This window comes from Cherax quadricarinatus, chromosome 86 (assembly GCF_038502225.1).
Source record: "Cherax quadricarinatus isolate ZL_2023a chromosome 86, ASM3850222v1, whole genome shotgun sequence".
Classification (NCBI taxonomy): domain Eukaryota; kingdom Metazoa; phylum Arthropoda; class Malacostraca; order Decapoda; family Parastacidae; genus Cherax; species Cherax quadricarinatus.
In genome coordinates this window covers 15,865,435-15,887,770 of record NC_091377.1, presented here as the reverse complement: position 1 = coordinate 15,887,770, position 22,336 = coordinate 15,865,435, and the positions used below count along the sequence as shown (strand labels likewise).

Here is a 22,336-nt window from a genome sequence, read left to right as displayed (position 1 = left end):
ACACTGGTTGATCACTGTACACTGGTTGATCACTGTACAATGGCTGATCGCTGTGCATTGGTTGATCACTGTGCACTGGTTGATCACTGTACACTGGTTGATCACTGTGCACTGGTTGATCACTGTGCACTGGTTGATCACTGTGCACTGGTTGATCATTGTGCACTGGTTGATCACTGTGCACTGGTTGATCACTGTGCACTGGTTGATCACTGTACACTGGATGATCACTGTGCACTAGTTGATCACTGTGCACTGGTTGATCACGGTGCACAGGTTGATCACTGTGCACTGGTTGATCACTGTGCACTGGTTGATCACTGTGCACTGGTTGATCACTGTGCACTAGTTGATCACTGTGCACTGGTTGATCACGGTGCACAGGTTGATCACTGTGCACTGGTTGATCACTGTGCACTGGTTGATCACTGTGCACTAGTTGATCACTGTGCACTGGTTGATCACGGTGCACAGGTTGATCACTGTGCACTGGTTGATCACTGTGCACTGGTTGATCACTGTACACTAGTTGATCACTGTGCACTAGTTGATCACTGTGCACTGGTTGATCACTGTGCACTGGTTGATCACTGTGCACTAGTTGATCACTGTGCACTGGTTGATCACTGTACACTAGTTTATCACTGTGCACTAGTTGATCACTGTGCACTGGTTGATCATTGTGCACTGGTTGATCACTGTGCACTGGTTGATCACTGTGCACTGGTTGATCACTGTACACTGGATGATCACTGTGCACTGGTTGATCACTGTGCACTGGTTGATCACTGTACACTGGTTGATCACTGTACACTGGATGATCACTGTGCACTGGTTGATCACTGTACACTGGATGATCACTGTGCACTGGTTGATCACTGTACACTGGTTGATCACTGTACACTGGTTGATCACTGTACAATGGCTGATCGCTGTGCACTGGTTGATCACTGTGCACTGGTTGATCACTGTACACTGGTTGATCACTGTGCACTGGTTGATCACTGTGCACTGGTTGATCACTATGCACCAGTTGATCACTGTGCACTTGTTGATCACTGTGCACTGGTTGATCACTGTGCACTGGTTGATCACTGTGCACTGGTTGATCAGGTCCTGATCCACCATGAGGCCTGGTCACGGACCGGGCAGCGGGAGCGTTGACCCGGAAATATTCTCCAGGTATACTCCAGGTATACCCCTACAGTGAACTCTGTGATACAGTGGACTGGTGTTAAGCAGGACAGGGAGACCATTCTAGGACCACGTAACGTCGGAAATACACAAAGTTAATAACAGTTTTTTACCTTCTAGACTAGAGTACAAGAGGAGCTGGATGATATATTTGGCAGCAGTGACCGTCCCGTCACTGTGGATGATGTTCGTCTCATGAAGTACACTGAGATGTGTATCAAGGAAACATTCAGGATCTTCCCACCAGTACCAATAACCTGCAGACAGATCAATGAAGATATTGTCATAAGTAAGTAGACTATTTCCCAGCTATGAAAGACAAAATGGGCTTTTTAATAAACTGGACTCAATAGACAAGTTGTTTTTAAGAATTCACGGACTGTAAGAGTATGGTGATCCAGAATTCTCCAAAACATGGCATAGGTGGTGTGTACAGGATTGGGTGTTAAGGACGTACCCTTTCATATGTCGAGCAAATTGGCAAACCTTTAAATATTATAAACAGTCAGCACCAGTATTCAGTAAGCACAGCTCAAGAATCTAGAGCAATATTCAACCAAACACGAGTCTGTATTAATCATGGCAAGTGGACTGAGGCAAAAGTCATTGTCCCATTTATCTCATGGCTAGAAGGAAATATTCTTGAGTCTGTAATTATTAAACACGATAAACTTTCATCATTTAATGGTAGTAATGGTTTATTTAAGCTTGATTCATTTATAATTGAGGCTATTATGCACAATCTGAAACCCGATTCTTATATGTATGTCATGGATTTCCTTACATATCAAGGTTCCGTGAGAAGGAGCTAGGGAGGTGGCCCGTTCTTAGTGAGGCTCGACCAGTGTCTACCTACTAGGCGAATTTGCCGTAGATTTTCGTTTTCCTTTATTGTTGTGAAATTTTCCCGAAGCTAATGCCAGACACAACTTCATTTAGAACATAAAGTCCGACTGATGATCTTGATGACCAATGTTATGAACAGGGCATAACAAGCACACAGAAAAAGAACAGGTTTATCTTGTCTTGAAGGGATTAATTATTTAAACCACTTACTTCTCATACAGTAGCAACTATGAATGGAAACAGTTATCATTAGTATTGATACTCAAGGCAACTTGTCAAATAATTACAAATGGCACCAGACTGGTAGATTCTTTTCTAGACTCAATCACAATGAGTCAAAAGGTATACATAGCCATTTTAAGTTTAAACACAACACTAAAATATTTAACCGAGATCTTCTCAGGGACCTTTTCAACTCTTCCCTTTCTCCGTCAGAGTCAACTAACAACTTAACACTTAGACACGTTCACTATTTCCATAACTTTTAAGAGTTCTTAATCACCTTCACAGTCTAGGATATGCACGACCAAAGGGCTTCTAAAATTCCTGGGTACTTTCTGTGAATTCTAGCAAAGCTTAAGCCAAGCTCCCCACCAAGCCCTTCGTTGACCAGATAGTAAGTAAGTAAGTAAGTTTATTCAGGTATACACAAATACAGTTACATAGAATTATCATACATAGCAGCATATGTGTAGAGAACCTAGGATAACCCAAAAAAGTCAGACACAGTGACTTATTTTGATTGAAGGTAAAGCTTTACCGCCAGACCTCAGCTGGGACTGAGCGGGGGTTGAGTGACTCAGTGTTCCCTGGTACTTACTTAACACAGTCACACCAGTAGTTTACAACAATGAAACAGTCTTCTTATTTACAATGCTAATTAATTTATGGCCAGATATTATTAAAAGCCGAATACCTTCATTTTAGCTATTATTGAAGATACAATATCATATTAAGTGAAAAAGTCAAATCAATATATATATATATATATATATATATATATATATATATATATATATATATATATATATATATATATATATATATATATATATATATATATATATATATATATTATCACACTGGCCGATTCCCACCAAGGCAGGGTGGCCCGAAAAATAAAAACTTTCACCATCATTCACTCCATCACTGTCTTGCCAGAAGGGTGCTATACACTACAGTTTTTAAACTGCAACATTAACACCCCTCCTTCAGAGTGCAGACACTGTACTTCCCATCTCCAGGACTCAAGTCCGGCCTGCCGGTTTCCCTGAACCCCTTCATAAATGTTACTTTGCTCACACTCCAACAACACGTCAAGTATTAAAAACCATTTGTCTCCATTCACTCCTATCAAACACGCTCATGCATACCTGCTGGAAGTCCAAGCCCCTCGCACACAAAACCTCCTTTACCCCCTCCCTCCAACCTTTCCTAGGCCGACCCCTACCCCGCCTTCCTTCCACTACAGACTGATACACTCTTGAAGTCATTCTGTTTCTCTCCATTCTCTCTACATGTCCGAACCACCTCAACAACCCTTCCTCAGCCCTCTGGATATATATATATATATATATATATATATATATATATATATATATATATATATATATATATATATATATATATATATATATATATATATATATATATATATAAGGGGTTTAGTTACAGGTAATACATATTTTAAGAAAAAGAGGATAAATAAATGTACAAGATATGATGTAGGGCTCAATGACAGTAGTTTGTTGGATTATGTATTGGTAGATAAAAGACTGTTGAGTAGACTTCAGGATGTACATGTTTATAGAGGGGCCACAGATATATCAGATCACTTTCTAGTTGTAGCTACACTGAGAGTAAAAGGTAGATGGGATACAAGGAGAATAGAAGCATCAGGGAAGAGAGAAGTGAAGGTTTATAAACTAAAAGAGGAGGCAGTTAGAGTAAGATATAAACAGCTATTGGAGGATAGATGGGCTAATGAGAGCATAGGCAATGGGGTCGAAGAGGTATGGGGTAGGTTTAAAAATGTAGTGTTAGAGTGTTCAGCAGAAGTTTGTGGTTACAGGAAAGTGGGTGCGGGAGGGAAGAGGAGCGATTGGTGGAATGATGATGTAAAGAGAGTAGTAAGGGAGAAAAAGTTAGCATATGAGAAGTTTTTACAAAGTAGAAGTGATGCAAGGAGGGAAGAGTATATGGAGAAAAAGAGAGAGGTTAAGAGAGTGGTGAAGCAATGTAAAAAGAGAGCAAATGAGAGAGTGGGTGAGATGTTATCAACAAATTTTGATGAAAATAAGAAAAAGTTTTGGAGTGAGATTAACAAGTTGAGGCATCCTAGGCTGTATCAGTTAAAAATAGGAGAGGGGGGTTATTAATGGAGAGTTAGAGGTATCGGGAAGATGGAGGGAATATTTTAAGGAATTGTTAAATGTTGATGAAGATAGGGAAGCTGTGATTTCGTGTATAGGACAAGGAGGAATAACATCTTGTAGGAGTGAGGAAGAGCCAGTTGTGAGTGTGGGGGACGTTTGTGAGGCAGTGGGTTGAATGAAAGGGGGTAAGGCAGCTGGGATTGATGGGTTAAAGATAGAAATGTTAAAAGCAGGTGGGGATATAGTTTTGGAGTGGTTGGTGCTATTATTTAATAAATGTATGGAAGAGGGTAAGATACCTAGGGATTGGCAGAGAGCATGCATAGTTCCTTTGTATAAAGGCAAAGTGGGCAAAAGAGAGTGCAAAAATTATAGGGGAATAAGTCTGTTGAGTATACCTGGTAAAGTGTATGGTAGATTTGTTATTGACAGAATTAAGAGTAAGACAGAGAGTAGGATAGCAGATGAACACGGACGCTTTAGGAAAGGTAGGGGGTGTGTGGACCAGGTGTTTACAGTGAAACATATAGGTGAACAGTAAGGATAAGTGAACAGATAAGGCTAAATATGTTTTTGTGGCATTTATGGATTTGGAAAAGGCGTATGGCAGGGTGGATAGGAGAGCAATGTGGCAGATGTTGCAGGTGTATGGTATAGGAGGTAGGTTATTGAACGCAGTAAGGAGTTTTTATGAGGATAGTGAGGCTCAGGTTAGAGTATGTAGGAAAGAGGGAGATTATTTCCCAGTAAAAGTAAGCCTTAGACAAGGATGTGTGATGTCACCGTGGTTGTTTAATATATTTATAGATGGGGTTGTAAGAGAAGTGAATGCGGGGGTCTTGGCAAGAGGTGTGGGGTTAAAAAATAAAGAATCGAACACAAAGTGGGAATTGTCACAGTTGCTCTTTGCTGATAACACTGTGCTTTTGGAAGATTCTGAAGAGAAGTTGCAGAGGTTGGTGGATGAATTTGGTAGGGTATGTAAAAGAAGAATATTAAGAGTGAATAAAGGAAAGAGTAAGGCTATGAGAATAAAAAGATTAGGTGACGAAAGATTGGATATCAGATTGGAGGGAGAGAGTATGGCGGAGGTGAATATATTCAGATATTTGGGAGTGGACGTGTCAGCGGATGGGTCTATGAAAGATGAGGTGAATCATAGAATTGATGAGGGGAAAAGAGTGAGCAGTGCACTTAGGAATCTGTGGAGATAAAGAACTTTGTCTTTGGAAGCAAAGAGGGGAATGTATGAGAGCATAGTTATACCATCACTCTTGAATGGGTGTGAAGCATGGGTGATGAATGTTGCAACAAGGAGAAGGCTGGAGGCAGTGGAGATGTCATGTCTTAGGGCAATGTGTTGTGTGAATATAATGCAGAGAATTCTTAGTTTGGAAATTAGGAAATGATGCGGGATTACCAAAACTATTATCCAGAGAGCTGAGGAGGGGTTTTTGAGATGGTTCAGACATGTAGAGAGAATGGAACAAAGCAGAATGCCTTCGAGAGTGTATAAATCTGTAGTGGAGGGAAGGCGGGGTACTGGTCGGCCTAAGAAGGGTTGGAGGGAGGCTTTCACTGAGACCCACATAAAGGATCACTTGGACAACGAAATATGGATCCCAGGTTACAACCTATACAGATGTGACAGAGTGAACAGGCAAAAGGGGGGGGGGTTGGCCTGTACATTGCAGAGTCACTTGTTTGCACAGAACTGCTTAATGCCTCAAATGACGTAGTGGAAGTTTTAGCAGTAAAGGTCGAGAACCAAAACCTAGTCATTGTGGTAGTCTACAAGCCTCCGGATGCAACATCCCAGCAATTCCAGGAACAGCTGTTAAAAATTGACCACTGTCTGGAAAATCTTCCAGCTCCTGCACCCAACATCTTGCTCCTGGGGGATTTCAACTTAAGGCACCTAAAATGGAGGAATATAGCAAATAATATTGTTGCAGTAATAACACCAGGAGGCAGCTCTGATGAAAACTCACACTCACACGAGCTTTTAAATCTCTGCACAAAATTCAATTTAAACCAGCAAATAATAGAGCCTACTAGACTGGAGAATACACTAGACCTCATCTTCACTAACAATGATGATCTGATAAGAAATGTCACCATATCAAAAACAATATACTCAGATCACAACATAATTGAGGTTCAGACATGTATGCGTGGAGCCTCAGACCGACAAAATGAGACTAGTCACGAGGGAGCATTCACCAAATTCAACTTCAATAACAAAAACATAAAGTGGGACCAAGTAAACCAAGTCCTAACCGATATAAGCTGGGAAGATATACTAAGCAACACAGACCCAAACTTATGCCTAGAACAGATTAACTCGGTGGCACTCGATGTATGCACAAGGCTTATTCCTCTAAGAAAAAGGAGGAGTAGATGTAAAATAGAAAGAGACAGGCGCTCCCTTTACAGGCGACGGAAAAGAATAACAGAGCGGCTAAAAGAGGTCAATATATCAGAAATGCGCAGGGAGACACTGGTCAGAGAAATAGCAAGCATCGAACTTAAGCTAAAAGAATCCTTTAGGAGTCAGGAATCGCGGGAAGAACTAAAAGCCATAAATGAAATCGAAAGAAACCCAAAGTATTTCTTCTCCTATGCCAAATCAAAATCGAGAACAACGTCCAGTATTGGGCCCCTACTTAAACAAGATGGGTCCTACACAGATGACAGCAAGGAAATGAATGAGCTACTCAAGTCCCAATATGACTCAGTTTTTAGCAAGCCGCTAACCAGACTGAGAGTCGAAGATCAAAATGAATTTTTTATGAGAGAGCCACAAAATTTGATTAACACAAGCCTATCCGATGTTATCCTGACGCCAAATGACTTCGAACAGGCGATAAATGACATGCCCATGCACTCTGCCCCAGGGCCAGACTCATGGAACTCTGTGTTCATCAAGAACTGCAAGAAGCCCCTATCACGAGCCTTTTCCATCCTATGGAGAGGGAGCATGGACACGGGGGTCGTCCCTCAGTTACTAAAAACAACAGACATAGCCCCACTCCACAAAGGGGGCAGTAAAGCAACAGCAAAGAACTACAGACCAATAGCACTAACATCCCATATCATAAAAATCTTTGAAAGGGTCCTAAGAAGCAAGATCACCACCCATCTAGAAACCCATCAGTTACACAACCCAGGGCAACATGGGTTTAGAACAGGTCGCTCCTGTCTGTCTCAACTACTGGATCACTACGACAAGGTCCTAAATGCACTAGAAGACAAAAAGAATGCAGATGTAATATATACAGACTTTGCAAAAGCCTTCGACAAGTGTGACCATGGCGTAATAGCGCACAAAATGCGCGCTAAAGGAATAACAGGAAAAGTTGGTCGATGGATCTATAATTTCCTCACTAACAGAACACAGAGAGTAGTCGTCAACAGAGTAAAGTCCGAGGCAGCTACGGTGAAAAGCTCTGTTCCACAAGGCACAGTACTAGCTCCCATCTTGTTCCTCATCCTCATATCCGACATAGACAAGGATGTCAGCCACAGCACCGTGTCTTCCTTTGCAGATGACACCCGAATCTGCATGACAGTGTCTTCCATTGCAGACACTGCAAGGCTCCAGGCGGACATCAACCAAATCTTTCAGTGGGCTGCAGAAAACAATATGAAGTTCAACGATGAGAAATTTCAATTACTCAGATATGGTAAACATGAGGAAATTAAATCTTCATCAGAGTACAAAACAAATTCTGGCCACAAAATAGAGCGAAACACCAACGTCAAAGACCTGGGAGTGATTATGTCGGAGGATCTCACCTTCAAGGACCATAACATTGTATCAATCGCATCTGCTAGAAAAATGACAGGATGGATAATGAGAACCTTCAAAACTAGGGAGGCCAAGCCCATGATGACACTCTTCAGGTCACTTGTTCTATCTAGGCTGGAATATTGCTGCACTCTAACAGCACCTTTCAAGGCAGGTGAAATTGCCGACCTAGAAAATGTACAGAGAACTTTCACGGCGCGCATAACGGAGATAAAACACCTCAATTACTGGGAGCGCTTGAGGTTTCTAAACCTGTATTCCCTGGAACGCAGGAGGGAGAGATACATGATTATATACACCTGGAAAATCCTAGAGGGACTAGTACCGAACTTGCACACGAAAATCACTCACTACGAAAGCAAAAGACTTGGCAGACGATGCACCATCCCCCCAATGAAAAGCAGGGGTGTCACTAGCACGTTAAGAGACCATACAATAAGTGTCAGGGGACCGAGACTGTTCAACTGCCTCCCAGCACACATAAGGGGGATTACCAACAGACCCCTGGCAGTCTTCAAGCTGGCACTGGACAAGCACCTAAAGGCAGTTCCTGATCAGCCGGGCTGTGGCTCGTACGTTGGTTTGCGTGCAGCCAGCAGCAACAGCCTGGTTGATCAGGCGCTGATCCACCAGGAGGCCTGGTCACAGACCGGGCCGCGGGGGCGTTGACCCCCGAAACTCTCTCCAGGTAAACTCCAGGTAAACTCCAGGTAAAGGAGGTTTTGTGTGCGAGGACCTTGGACTTCCAGCAAGCATACATGAACGTATTTGATAGGAGTGAATGGAGTCGAATGGTTTTTAATACTTGACGTGCTGTTGGAGTGTGAGCAAAGTAACATTTATGAAGGGGTTCAGGGAAACCGGCAGGCCGGACGTGAGTCCTGGAGATGGGAAGTACAGTGCCTGCACTCTGAAGGAGGGGTGTTAATGTTGCAGTTTAAAAACTGTAGTGTAAAGCACCCGTCTGGCAAGACAGTGATGGAGTGAATGATGGTGAAAGTTTCTTTTTCGGGCCACCCTGCCTTGGTGGGAATCGGTCGATATGTTAATAAAAATAATATATATGTATATATATATATATATATATATATATATATATATATATATATATATATATATATATATATATATATATATATATATATATATATATATATTATAACCATGAACGAGTGGTATTTAGTCAATAACACAATTTGGCCGGTTTCATGGTGAGCAAATACCACATGGCGCTCTAACTCTCAGGTCCACGCAAATCCTACAAGAACCAAGCACCCAGCAGAGCTTGGTGTTTTACCATGATCCGAGGACATACGGTGGTGGGGGTGTCTCTGAGCTAATTCTATTTTACCAGGCTTATAACTTGTCTGTGTCAGAGGTTCCCAGATGTGACCCACCTGACCCACCTGACCCACCTGACCCACCTGACCTTACAGCCCCAGAGACTCTCATTGTACTTATATTCTCGTGAACCTCGAAGACAGACACATTAGTCTATGAACTCTAGATAAGTCGTAATAAAAGACTCAAAGAAGGGAAAAAAGAATTTATGGAGACTCGAACCGTGGTCCTGACAGATAGCAGGACTTCCTACCTGAGCCGATTGTATGATTTTTTGCTTGTAGGCGCATTTTGTCTTGTGTGTGACGACAACAAATTTCTAATGTATTCTGTATTTGTTGTACGTAACATGCGCACACTAGTGGCAAGATAGCTACTGAATGAATGATGGTTAAGGAGTTTCCTTTTCTTTAGAGTGTTCCTCTTCCTTGGTAGGAGACAGCTGTAGTAAAAATTATTATTAATTTTATTAACATCATTTTTATTATTTTTGTTAATAATGTAATAATAATTATTAATACAATAATAATTATTATTGTATTATCTTGCTATTTCCACAGACAAATACAGAATCCCCGCCGGCACTACTATCAAGACGATCATCTACAAACTTCACCGTGACCCGGAACAGTTCCCTGACCCGGAAGTCTTTGACCCTGACCGCTTCCTGCTTGAGAACGTCAACAAGCGTCATCCCTACTCCTACGTTCCCTTCAGTGCTGGTCCCAGGAACTGTATTGGTACGTCTCCTATTGCATTATTCTTCCATTTTTTTTAATTTACTTAGCGTATATTCTAAAATTTCACAAATGGTGCTTTGAAAAAAGTAATAATAGGTAAACATCTATTGACAATATAATGGTGGTTTATATTGTCATAAAAAGCTATGGGAGGGTTTAAAAATAAATTATTGTGTATCAGTGGTTTATAATACCGACAAGGTGAAGAATTAAAGATATGTGCAACATCTGGGAGACTTTATTGTAGACGGTTCTCCATCCAGTGACTTTATCAATAAAATACATGGACATAATCTGGTACAGTGGACATCATCACACCTTACTTGCTGACTCTGCTCCAGCTCTTGGGCTTGACCTACTTCCACTGGGGAATCCCGTCTTCCAGTTACAATATCTACGTCTGCTGGAACATGTAAGCAGGAATCTTACTGCCTGTGCTACACAGTCTTCAACACTACGGGACTGATTACCTCATTTTTTTGTATATATTTCTGAAGTCTTTACATTATGTCCATATATATAGCAATGGCTATAACTATGATCATAATTTTTAAACGGGTGAACCGGTGAGCCAGCGCAAGACCTCGGCCAGATCACTAAAAGCTCCAATGCCAGGTTATCAGCTGACTAAGACCCACGTTACCTGGAGTTTACCTGGAGAGAGTTCCGGGGGTCAACGCCCCCGCGGCCAGGTCTGTGACCAGGCCTCCTGGTGGATCAGAGCCTGATCAACCAGGCTGTTACTGCTGGCTGCACACAATCCAACGTACGAGCCACAGCCCGGCTGGTCAGGTACAGACTTTAGGTGCTTGTCCAGTGCCTGCTTGAGGACAGCCAGGGGTCTATTGGTAATCCCCCCTTATGTATGCTGGGAAGCAGTTGAGCAGTCTCGGGCCCCTGACACTTATTGTATTGCCTCTTAACGTGCTAGTGACCCCTGCTTTTCATTGGGGGGATGTTGCATCGTCTGCCAAGTCTTTTGCTTTAGTTGTGAGTGATTTTCGTGTGCAAGTTCGGTACTAGTCCCTCTAGGACTTTCCAAGTGTATATAATCGTGTATCTCTCCCGCCTGCGTTCCAGGGAATACAGGTTCAGGAACTTCAAGCGCTCCCAGTAACTGAGGTTTTTTATCTCAGTTATGAGCGCCGTGAAGGTTCTCTGTACATTTTCTAGGTCAGCAATTTCACCTGCCTTGAAAGGTGCTCTTAGTGTGCAGCAATATTCCAGCCTAGATAGAACAAGGGACCTGAAGAGTGTCATCATGGGCTTGGCATCCCTAGTTTTGAAGGTTCTCATTATCCATCCTGTTATTTTTCTAGCAGAAGCGATTGATACAATGTTATGGTCCTTGAATGTGAGATCCTCCGACATGATCACTCCCAGGTCTTTGACGGTGGTGTTTCGCTCTATTTTGTGGAAGGAATTTGTTTTGTACTCTGATGAAGTTTTAATTTCCTCATGTTTACCATATCGGAGTAATTGAAATTTCTCATCGTTGAACTTCATATTGTTTTCTGCAGCCCACTGAAAGATTTGGTTGATGTCCGCCTGGAGCCTTGCAGTGTCTGCAATGGAAGACACTGTCATGCAGATTCGGGTGTCATCTGCAAAGGAAGACACGGTGCTGTGGCTGACATCCTTGTCTATGTCGGATATGAGGATGAGGAACAAGATGGGAGCGAGTACTGTGCCTTGTGGAACAGAGCATTTCACCGTAGCTGCCTCGGACTTTACTCTGCTGACTACTACTCTTTGTGTTCTGTTTGTGAGGAAATTATAGATCCATCGACCGACTTTTACTGTCATTCCTTTAGCACGCATTTTGTGCGCTATTACGCCATGGTCACACTTGTCGAAAGCTTTTGCAAAGTCTGTACATATTACATCTGCATTCTTTTTGTCTTCTAGTGCATCTAGGACCTTGTCGTAGTGATCCAGTAGTTGAGACAGACAGGAGCGACCTGTTCTAAACCCATGTTGCCCTGGGTTGTGTAACTGATGGGTATCTAGATGGGTGGCGATCTTGCTTCTTAGGACCCTTTCAAAGATTTTTATGATATGGGATGTTAGTGCTATCGGTCTGTAGTTCTTTGCTATTGCTTTACTGCCTCCTTTGTGGAGTGGGGCTATGTCTGTTGGTTTTAGTAACTGTGGGACGACCCCCGTGTCCATGGTAAAAGCTCGTGATAGGGGCTTCTTGCAGTTCTTGATGAACACGGAGTTCCATGAGTCTGGCCCGGGGGCAGAGTGCATGGGCATGTCATTTATCGCCTGTTCGAAGTCATTTGGCGTCAGGATAACATCGGATAGGCTTGTGTTAACCAAATTCTGTGGCTATCTCATAAAAAATTCGTTTAGATCTTCGACTCTCAGTCTGGTTAGCGGCTTGCTAAAAACTGAGTCATATTGGGGCTTGAGTAGCTCACTCATTTCCTTGCTGTCATCTGTGTAGGACCCATCTTGTTTAAGTAGGGGCCCAATACTGGATGTTGTACTCGACTTTGATTTGGCATAGGAGAAGAAATACTTTGGTTTTTTTTCGATTTCATTTATGGCTTTTAGTTCTTCCCGCGATTCCTGACTCCTATAAGATTCCTTTAGCTTAAGTTCGATGTTTGCTATTTCTCTGACCAGTGACTCCCTACGCATTTCAGATATAGTGACCTCTTTTAGCCACTCCGTAATTCTTTTCCGTCGCCTGTAAAGGGAGTGCCTGTTAGGAAACACTTTGTCCTGTTTCCTGACAAACCTTCCCTAACCTGACCATTATGTTCATATATTGCACTGATAAACCCACTGGATGCCGAACCGTCTACAAATATACTCAGATGTTGCACATGTGTGGGTAATTTATCAAATAAATTTTTTTAGAAAGCCAATATAATAATACAAAGAGAATGGAAGTAACCAAAGTAGGGAGGGGGCGATAAAATGTTAGAATAAACGTGGAAAGAAACCTGGGAGGGGACAAGAGAGGAAGAAACCTGGGAGGGGACAAGAGAGGAAGAAACCTGGGAGGGGACAAGAGAGGAAGAAACCTGTGAAGGGACAAGAGAGGAAGAAACCTGTGAAGGGACAAGAGAGGAAGAAACCTGTGAGGGGACAAGAGAGGAAGAAACCTGTGAGGGGACAAGAGAGGAAGAAACCTGGGAGGGGAGAAGAGAGGAAGAAACCTGGGAGGGGACAAGAGAGGAAGAAACCTGTGAGGGGACAAGAGAAGAAGAAACCTGGGAGGGGACAAGAGAGGAAGAAACCTGGGAGGGGACAAGAGAGGAAGAAACCTGGGAGGGGACAAGAGAGGAAGAAACCTGTGAGGGGACAAGAGAAGAAGAAACCTGGGAGGGGACAAGAGAGGAAGAAACCTGGGAGGGGACAAGAGAGGAAGAAACCTGGGAGGGGACAAGAGAGGAAGAAACCTGGGAGGGGACAAGAGAGGAAGAAACCTGGGATGGGACAAGAGAGGAAGAAACCTGGGAGGGGACAAGAGAGGAAGAAACCTGGGAGAGGACAAGAGAGGAAGAAACCTGGGAGGGGACAAGAGAGGAAGAAACCTGGGAGGGGACAAGAGAGGAAGAAACCTGGGAGGGGACAAGAGAGGAAGAAACCTGTGAGGGGCAAGATAGGAAGAAACCTGTGAGGGGACAAGAGAGGAAGAAACCTGGGAGGGGACAAGAGAGGAAGAAATCTGTGAGGGGACAAGAGAGGAAGAAACCTGGGAGGGGACAAGAGAGGAAGAAATCTGGGAGGGGACAAGAGAGGAAGAAACCTGTGAGGGGACAAGAGAGGAAGAAACCTGTGAGGGGACAAGAGAGGAAGAAACCTGGGAGGGGACAAGAGAGGAAGAAACCTGTGAGGGGACAAGAGAGGAAGAAATCTGGGAGGGGACAAGAGAGGAAGAAACCTGGGAGGGGACAAGAGAAGAAGAAACCTGTGAGGGGACAAGAGAGGAAGAAACCTGGGAGGGGACAAGAGAGGAAGAAACCTGGGAGGGGACAAGAGAGAAAGAAACCTGGGAGGGGAAAGAGAGGAAGAAACCTGTGAGGGACAAGAGAGGAAGAAACCTGTGAGGGGACAAGAGAAGAAGAAACCTGGGAGGGGACAAGAGAGGAAGAAACCTGGGAGGGGACAAGAGAAGAAGAAACCTGTGAGGGGACAAGAGAGGAAGAAACCTGGGAGGGGACAAGAGAGGAAGAAACCTGGGAGGGGACAAGAGAGAAAGAAACCTGTGAGGGGAAAGAGAGGAAGAAACCTGTGAGGGGACAAGAGAAGAAGAAACCTGGGAGGGGACAAGAGAGGAAGAAACCTGGGAGGGGACAAGAGAGAAAGAAACCTGTGAGGGGACAAGAGAGGAAGAAACCTGTGAGGGGACAAGAGAAGAAGAAACCTGGGAGGGGACAAGAGAAGAAGAAACCTGTGAGGGGACAAGAGTGGAAGAAACCTGGGAGGGGACAAGAGTGGAAGAAACCTGGGAGGGGACAAGAGTGGAAGAAACCTGGGAGGGGAGAAGAGAGGAAGAAACCTGGGAGGGGACAAGAGAAGAAGAAACCTGTGAGGGGACAAGAGAAGAAGAAACCTGTGAGGGGACAAGAGAAGAAGAAACCTGGGAGGGGACAAGAGTGGAAGAAACCTGGGAGGGGACAAGAGAGGAAGAAACCTGGGAGGGGACAAGAGTGGAAGAAACCTGTGAGGGGACAAGAGTGGAAGAAACCTGGGAGGGGACAAGAGAAGAAGAAACCTGTGAGGGGACAAGAGTGGAAGAAACCTGGGAGGGGACAAGAAAAGAAGAAACCTGTGAGGGGACAAGAGAAGAAGAAACCTGGGAGGGGACAAGAGTGGAAGAAACCTGGGATGGGACAAGAGAGGAAGAAACCTGGGAGGGGACAAGAGAGGAACAAACCTGGGAGGGGACAAGAGAAGAAGAAACATGTGAGGGGACAAGAGTGGAAGAAACCTGTGAGGGGACAAGAGAGGAAGAAACCTGGGAGGGGACAAGAGAGGAAGAAACCTGGGAGGGGACAAGAGAGGAAGAAACCTGGGAGGGGACAAGAGAGGAAGAAACCTGGGAGGGGACAAGAGAGGAAGAAACCTGTGAGGGGACATGAGAGGAAGAAACCTGGGAGGGGACAAGAGAGGAAGAAACCTGTGAGGGGACAAGAGAGGAAGAAACCTGTGAGGGGACAAGAGAGGAAGAAACCTGTGAGGGGACAAGAGAGGAAGAAACCTGTGAGGGGACAAGAGAGGAAGAAACCTGTGAGGGGACAAGAGAGGAAGAAACCTGTGAGGGGACAAGAGAGGAAGAAACCTGTGAGGGGCAAGATAGGAAGAAACCTGGGAGGGGCAAGATAGGAAGAAACCTGGGAGGGGCAAGAGAGGAAGAAACCTGGGAGGGGACAAGAGAAGAAGAAACCTGTGAGGGGACAAGAGTGGAAGAAACCTGTGAGGGGACAAGAGAGGAAGAAACCTGGGAGGGGACAAGAGAGGAAGAAACCTGGGAGGGGACAAGAGAGGAAGAAACCTGGGAGGGGACAAGAGAGGAAGAAACCTGGGAGGGGACAAGAGAGGAAGAAACCTGTGAGGGGCAAGATAGGAAGAAACCTGGGAGGGGCAAGAGAGGAAGAAACCTGTGAGGGGACAAGAGAGGAAGAAACCTGTGAGGGGCAAGAGAGGAAGAAACCTGTGAGGGGACAAGAGAGGAAGAAACCTGTGAGGGGCAAGATAGGAAGAAACCTGGGAGGGGACAAGAGAGGAAGAAACCTGTGAGGGGCAAGAGAGGAAGAAACCTGGGAGGGGACAAGAGAGGAAGAAACCTGTGAGGGGACAAGAGAGGAAGAAACCTGGGAGAGGACAAGAGAGGAAGAAACCTGGGAGGGGCAAGAGAGGAAGAAACCTGTGAGGGGACAAGAGAGGAAGAAACCTGTGAGGGGCAAGATAGGAAGAAACCTGGGAGGGGACAAGAGAGGAAGAAACCTGTGAGGGGACATGAGAAGAAGAAACCTGGGAGGGGACAAGAGAGGAAGATGTGATGTAGTCCAGCTGGGCTTGTGAGGTCTCTGGGGAGACCTAATTTAACCAATTATATGGTCACACCTTGCCTTGGCAGACGTCTGTAGCCACGCCCACGTCTGAGGTCTTTTGTTCTTAACAGCGTCAGATCTAGGCGTCAGGTCGTACACGTGGTTGTGGAGGGTGCTTGGACCACCATAAAAGCCCAAGGAAGAGCATGATCATGAGATTCCAGCGGAGCTGCTGCTGGGGTGCAGAGCTCCTGAGCAGAGACTTCGAGCGGAGCTGCTGCTGGGGTGCAGGGCTCGGGAGAAGACTGCTGAAGTCTCTGGAGGAGACTGTTGGAGGCATTGGGCAGAGTACTGGCTTGGCGCATTACTCGTGCTGTATAGGTCTTGGGACCTGTGGCTTAGTTCCTGTAGTGAACTGTCCTCTGTGCTATATTGTAAGTTATATTCATTTTGGTCAAGTTGATTGTATTTCCCTGTCTCACTGCTTATGTGTACCATCCCATTTATCTAAACCACAATAATGCTCTGTTCCCAAATATATTATTGTACAAAGACTTAATAATAAACTGTGTTTGAGTAGAATAGTAATATTCACTGTCCCCGTTATTTTCTCCATTTATTTATGTTTAGTTAAAGTAGTGAGAGGGTGAGCAGTGTGGAGTGGAGTGTAGAGTAATGAGAGGTGAAGATGTAGTCACCAGTGACCTCACATTACCTACCAACCTCCGCATACCTCACTCCTACCACCTCGCCTGTCCCCTACCTACTGACTCCCCCGCTTACTCCCATATTCCCCTTATATCCCATTCAATCATTACCCCCCTACATGACATGGTGTCTAAGCGGTGGTGGTTCTTCTTATTTTTATAGTAGGAACCAGTCCCATGTGCCTTATTTTTGACTGCTCGGTTACGCTTGTTATGCTACCATTTGCTACCAATTTTTTTTTTCTTGTGTGTGTAAAATCTAAAGTGAATATCTGTATGATATTATAATCCTAGTGACCTTAACTGTCCTTTTTTGACGGTGGGTCTAAATAATTGTTTGGGTGTAATATTATATTTGGTGGAGTTTGTTGTTGGTTAGAGGTAAATGGTGGAGAATATCAGTATTTGGGTGAGACTTTTGGGGGAAGCAATTACTGGCCGAAATTGAATATTTACAGAGGAATGAGAAGTCACCCAGCCCGCCTTGGAAGACTTACCCACAACTGTCACCCATTGAAGAGTTGCCTATGATTGCTGTCCGCTTGATGTGCCCAGTCACCCAGCTGATATGCCCAGTCACCCAGCTGATGTGCCCCAGTAGATGTATTGCTGCCCTGGTCTGTCATCCAGTGTAGTGGGTGTCTGTCTGCGTCACCCAGCCTCTGTGACCATCACCCACGGACCGCCAGTTACCCGCAGTTGCCAGGGATGGGTGACCGCACCTGCTGTTGATGACCTGAAGTGACCTCACCTCACCCCGAGCAACTGACCATTGCCTGCTACTGCTGATGTCGGCTGCTGTGATGCTGTCTACTATGCTGCGGCCTTGCTATGATGTTGAGATGCTGCGGCCGTGCTGTGATGCTGGGACCGTGCTGCGATGCTGTGGCCGGGCCGTGTGCTGCTGTGATACGGCCGTGCTGTGATGCTGCGATGCTGCCTAGCTCAAGAGGAGGAGATGGCGGTGATGCTGCAGTGGTGTGTGAGGGATTCTGGCTGGTGTGCCAGGACAGGAGAATTTACTATGAAGGAGTTGCCATCCTCGGAGATGTGGAAGGAAGTGAGCTGCGAAGATGGACTCCAGCTGCTGGGACCAGCCTGCTTTCAAGGGCGGTATGGAGGCGTATCCTGCCTTGCTGGTCGACCTGTACGACCGGTATGCGGGGATGCCCTGCCAGCCATGAGAGACAATTGAGAGTGTGAGATGTCCCCAGCCTACTTTGACTTGCCAGAAGTGTTAGTGTTACCAGTGTGAAATAAGGTGACCTTGAATACGGTCCAGTGATTATGGCCGCCTTGTTTTATGAGGCCAGTGAATCCTAGTAGTGGCATAGGATAATGGAGGGTCTTAGCTGCGATGCCTGCCCTGTCTCGATTTTCAGATGTTGTAGTGTGCATGTGAAGTGTGCCGAAAATGCGACCTTGGTGGTCGTGAAGTGGTCCAGTTGCAGTTACTTGAAAGAATGCAACCCGTTGGAGCAGTTTTCCACGCCATAGAAGCCTAGAGAGGTTTGGCCCAATGGTTAACGTGCGAGGGTGACTAGCATTGGCTAGTGCATTTCTAGTAGAAGTAGGGAAGGCACTGGAGCCCGATATTTATGTTTAAGGAGAAATGACGGGTAAGGAGGCTTTGCACCAGAGAGCGACAATTATGCTGGCCAACTGCCAGAGGTACTGATTATGCTGCCTTGTGGTAGTTGAGGAGGTTGAGGGAAATATAATTGTATTATGTATAATTTTGTCTTTGTATTGTAATAGATTTAAGGGATTAGGATTAAAATAGTCTAATAACTAGGACAAATTGTCCTAGTTCTCAGATATTTTAAATTGGGGGAGAAAGGGGGATGTGATGTAGTCCAGCTGGGCTTGTGAGGTCTCTGGGGAGACCTAATTTAACCAATTATATGGTCACACCTTGCCTTGGCAGACGTCTGTAGCCACGCCCACGTCTGAGGTCTTTTGTTCTTAACAGCGTCAGATCTAGGCGTCAGGTCGCAACACGTGGTACATACACCATTGGGGAGGGGGGTACTTTGACTACGATATAAGCCCAGGGAAGAGCGGGGCAAGGGGGTTGTTGGTGACAGGTCCGTCGAGCGAGAGCTCTGGACAGCCGCGTGTGTAGTGGACCACGCATTGGGAATCTCGGGTCAGCTGGTCGGTGAATTAAGAGTGAGTACTAGTCCGTGTTACTGATAACATCTACCCTTCCCCCTGGTAATAAGTCTCATAGGTCAATTGTTATATTGTGTAAATTTCCATCAGGAGATGTTGTATTCTAGCCCTTTTATGTTATTAAGTAAACTATAGCCATAGTTCCCATTTTTATTTGTACCTTCATATGCTATTCCCTAGCTTGTTAAGCACTGGGATATACAGGGGACGTGCTCACTCGCTGGGATACCTCCGGTAGAGTGGGTAGAGGTCTCACAAAGAAACCTGGGAGGGGACAAGAGAGGAAGAAACCTGGGAGGGGACAAGAGAGGAAGAAACCTGTGAGGGGACAAGAGAAGAAGAAACCTGTGAGGGGACAAGAGAGGAAGAAACCTGTGAGGGGACAAGAGAGGAAGAAACCTGTGAGGGGACAAGAGAGGAAGAAACCTGTGAGGGGACAAGAGAGGAAGAAACCTGTGAGGGGCAAGATAGGAAGAAACCTGGGAGGGGACAAGAGAGGAAGAAACCTGTGAGGGGACAAGAGAAGAAGAAACCTGTGAGGGGACAAGAGAGGAAGAAACCTGTGAGGGGACAAGAGAGGAAGAAACCTGTGAGGGGACAAGAGAGGAAGAAACCTGTGAGGGGACAAGAGAGGAAGAAACCTGTGAGGGGACAAGAGAGGAAGAAACCTGTGAGGGGACAAGAGAGGAAGAAACCTGTGAGGGGCAAGATAGGAAGAAACCTGTGAGGGGCAAGATAGGAAGAAACCTGTGAGGGGCAAGATAGGAAGAAACCTGTGAGGGGCAAGAGAGGAAGAAACCTGAGGGGACAAGAGAGGAAGAAACCTGTGAGGGGCAAGAGAGGAAGAAACCTGTGAGGGGCAAGAGAGGAAGAAACCTGTGAGGGGCAAGAGAGGAAGAAACCTGTGAGGGGCAAGAGAGGAAGAAACCTGGGAGGGGACAAGAGAGGAAGAAACCTGGGAGGGGACAAGAGAGGATGAAACCTGGGAGGGGACAAGAGAGGAAGAAACCTGGGAGGGGACAAGAGAGGAAGAAACCTGGGGGGGAGCAGAGATTTTTTCCCGTGGGTTTTACTCTTAGCTGGTGGGTCACCTTCAGTGGTCTTTTGTTCACTTGTTGTTCCACTCTGCTACTTTTATCACTACCACTAATTCTTTCACTAATATTCTCTCACTTAACTAATACTTCTACCACTTACTGTACCATTGCTACTGCTACTATGATATTACTACTGCTACAACCACCCCTACTGTGCTACTATTACTTCTGCTACTACTACTACTATCACTACTCGTGATCAACGTTGAGTATCATCACTGTTGACTGAATATTTAGCCTACCCAGTAGTCCTCTTCAGTCAAATACAGAGGAAAATAAATTGGAGTTAGCAGTCGTAGTGACGACGTAGTATTTAAGACTCAATTCTTATGCTTTAGCATCACATTATTCAAGACTGTGGAGCCCAAGACTTTTCTCACCTGAGGGACTGACCACCTCAGAACTATATCGCCAAGATTAATGGACTGATCACATCTTTACCTCACTACAACTCCTACTGCCTCCAATTCATTCCCCTCTTTATAAGACTGGAGAAACTAACTGCACAGGCAAAACGTTTCAATCAACAACAGAGACAATCAACTGTTGACACTCGAAAGAACCTGGGTTGAACCACTGGTTTATTTCCATGCCAAGTTTACAATGTGTGTTTACATTTCATAATTGGATTGCTACAAACAAAGCCACTATCAAGCCCAGGCATTTCAGCATTATGGGAAAATTTCAATACAAGTACAGCCTATGTTCATCTAACAGTAAATATTTACCAGTGAGTTACCCATCTGTTGTGGTTCTCATCCTACTGAGTGGTAATAAATGTGGAGAAAGATGAGTTTCAAAATAAGTTGAGATATAATGACGGTTCTTCACTCCACTGAATATAAAACCAATATTTACAAATATTACAGAATATTGTAATGTATATACGTGTTACTGAGTATTAAGTATCCTCGGTTATATCGCCTCTATTACATTCTTCTTCCACCAGGTCAAAAGTTCGCGATGTTGGAGATCAAAATTGTACTGAGTAATATCTTGAGGAAGTTCCGTGTGCAGAGTGTCGTTCCCAGAGACCAGCTCAAGATAGTTGCTGAGACCGTTCTCAGACCTGTTGGTGGTAACATAGTCAAACTATTCCCCAGGGCACAGTAGTTGGTGGTAACACAGTCAAACTCTTCCCCAGAACACAGTAGTTGGTGGTAACATAGTCAAACTCTTCCCCAGAACACAGGAGTTGGTGGTAACATAGTCAAACTCTTCCCCAGAACACAGGAGGTGGTGGTAACATAGTCAAACTCTTCCCCAGAACACAGGAGTTGGTGGTAACACAGTCAAACTCTTCCCCAGAACACAGTAGTTGGTGGTAACATAGTCAAACTCTCCCCCAGGACACAGTAGTTGGTGGTAACATAGTCAAACTCTTCCCCAGAACACAGGAGTTGGTGGTAACATAGTCAAACTCTTCCCCAGAACACAGGAGTTGGTGGTAACATAGTCAAACTCTTCCCCAGAACACAGTAGTTGGTGGTAACACAGTCACACTCTTCCTCAGGACACAGTAGTTGGTGGTAACATAGTCAAACTCTTCCCCAGAACACAGGAGTTGGTGGTAACATAGTCAAACTCTTCCCCAGAACACAGGAGTTGGTGGTAACACAGTCAAACTCTTCCCCAGAACACAGTAGTTGGTGGTAACATAGTCAAACTCTTCCCCAGAACACAGGAGTTGGTGGTAACACAGTCAAACTCTTCCCCAGAACACAGTAGTTGGTGGTAACATAGTCAAACTCTTCCCCAGGACACAGTAGTTGGTGGTAACATAGTCAAACTCTTCCCCAGAACACAGGAGTTGGTGGTAACATAGTCAAACTCTTCCCCAGAACACAGGAGTTGGTGGTAACACAGTCAAACTCTTCCCCAGAACACAGTAGTTGGTGGTAACATAGTCAAACTCTTCCCCAGAACACAGGAGTTGGTGGTAACACAGTCAAACTCTTCCCCAGAACACAGTAGTTGGTGGTAACATAGTCAAACTCTTCCCCAGGACACAGTAGTTGGTGGTAACATAGTCAAAC

At 44.9% G+C, this 22,336-nt stretch overlaps 1 protein-coding gene across 2 annotated transcripts in view; it reads left to right on the top strand.

Annotated features, from left to right (window-relative positions):
* The window catches only part of LOC128703068 (cytochrome P450 4C1-like), an 87,937-nt gene extending 66,188 nt beyond the window's left edge, over positions 1-21,749 (top strand). The window contains exons 10-12 of one of the 2 annotated variants that reach the window (XM_070103665.1): positions 1,315-1,483; positions 10,128-10,307; positions 21,250-21,749. In XM_070103665.1, coding sequence (XP_069959766.1) covers positions 1,315-1,483; positions 10,128-10,307; positions 21,250-21,413 — 513 coding nt within the window. In that variant the 3' untranslated portion in view covers positions 21,414-21,749. Of the gene's footprint in view, positions 1-1,314; positions 1,484-10,127; positions 10,308-17,486; positions 19,344-21,249 lie in introns of those variants that run through there. The other variant, XM_070103666.1, reaches the window with a different exon arrangement.
* The last annotated feature ends 587 nt before the right edge of the window (positions 21,750-22,336 follow it).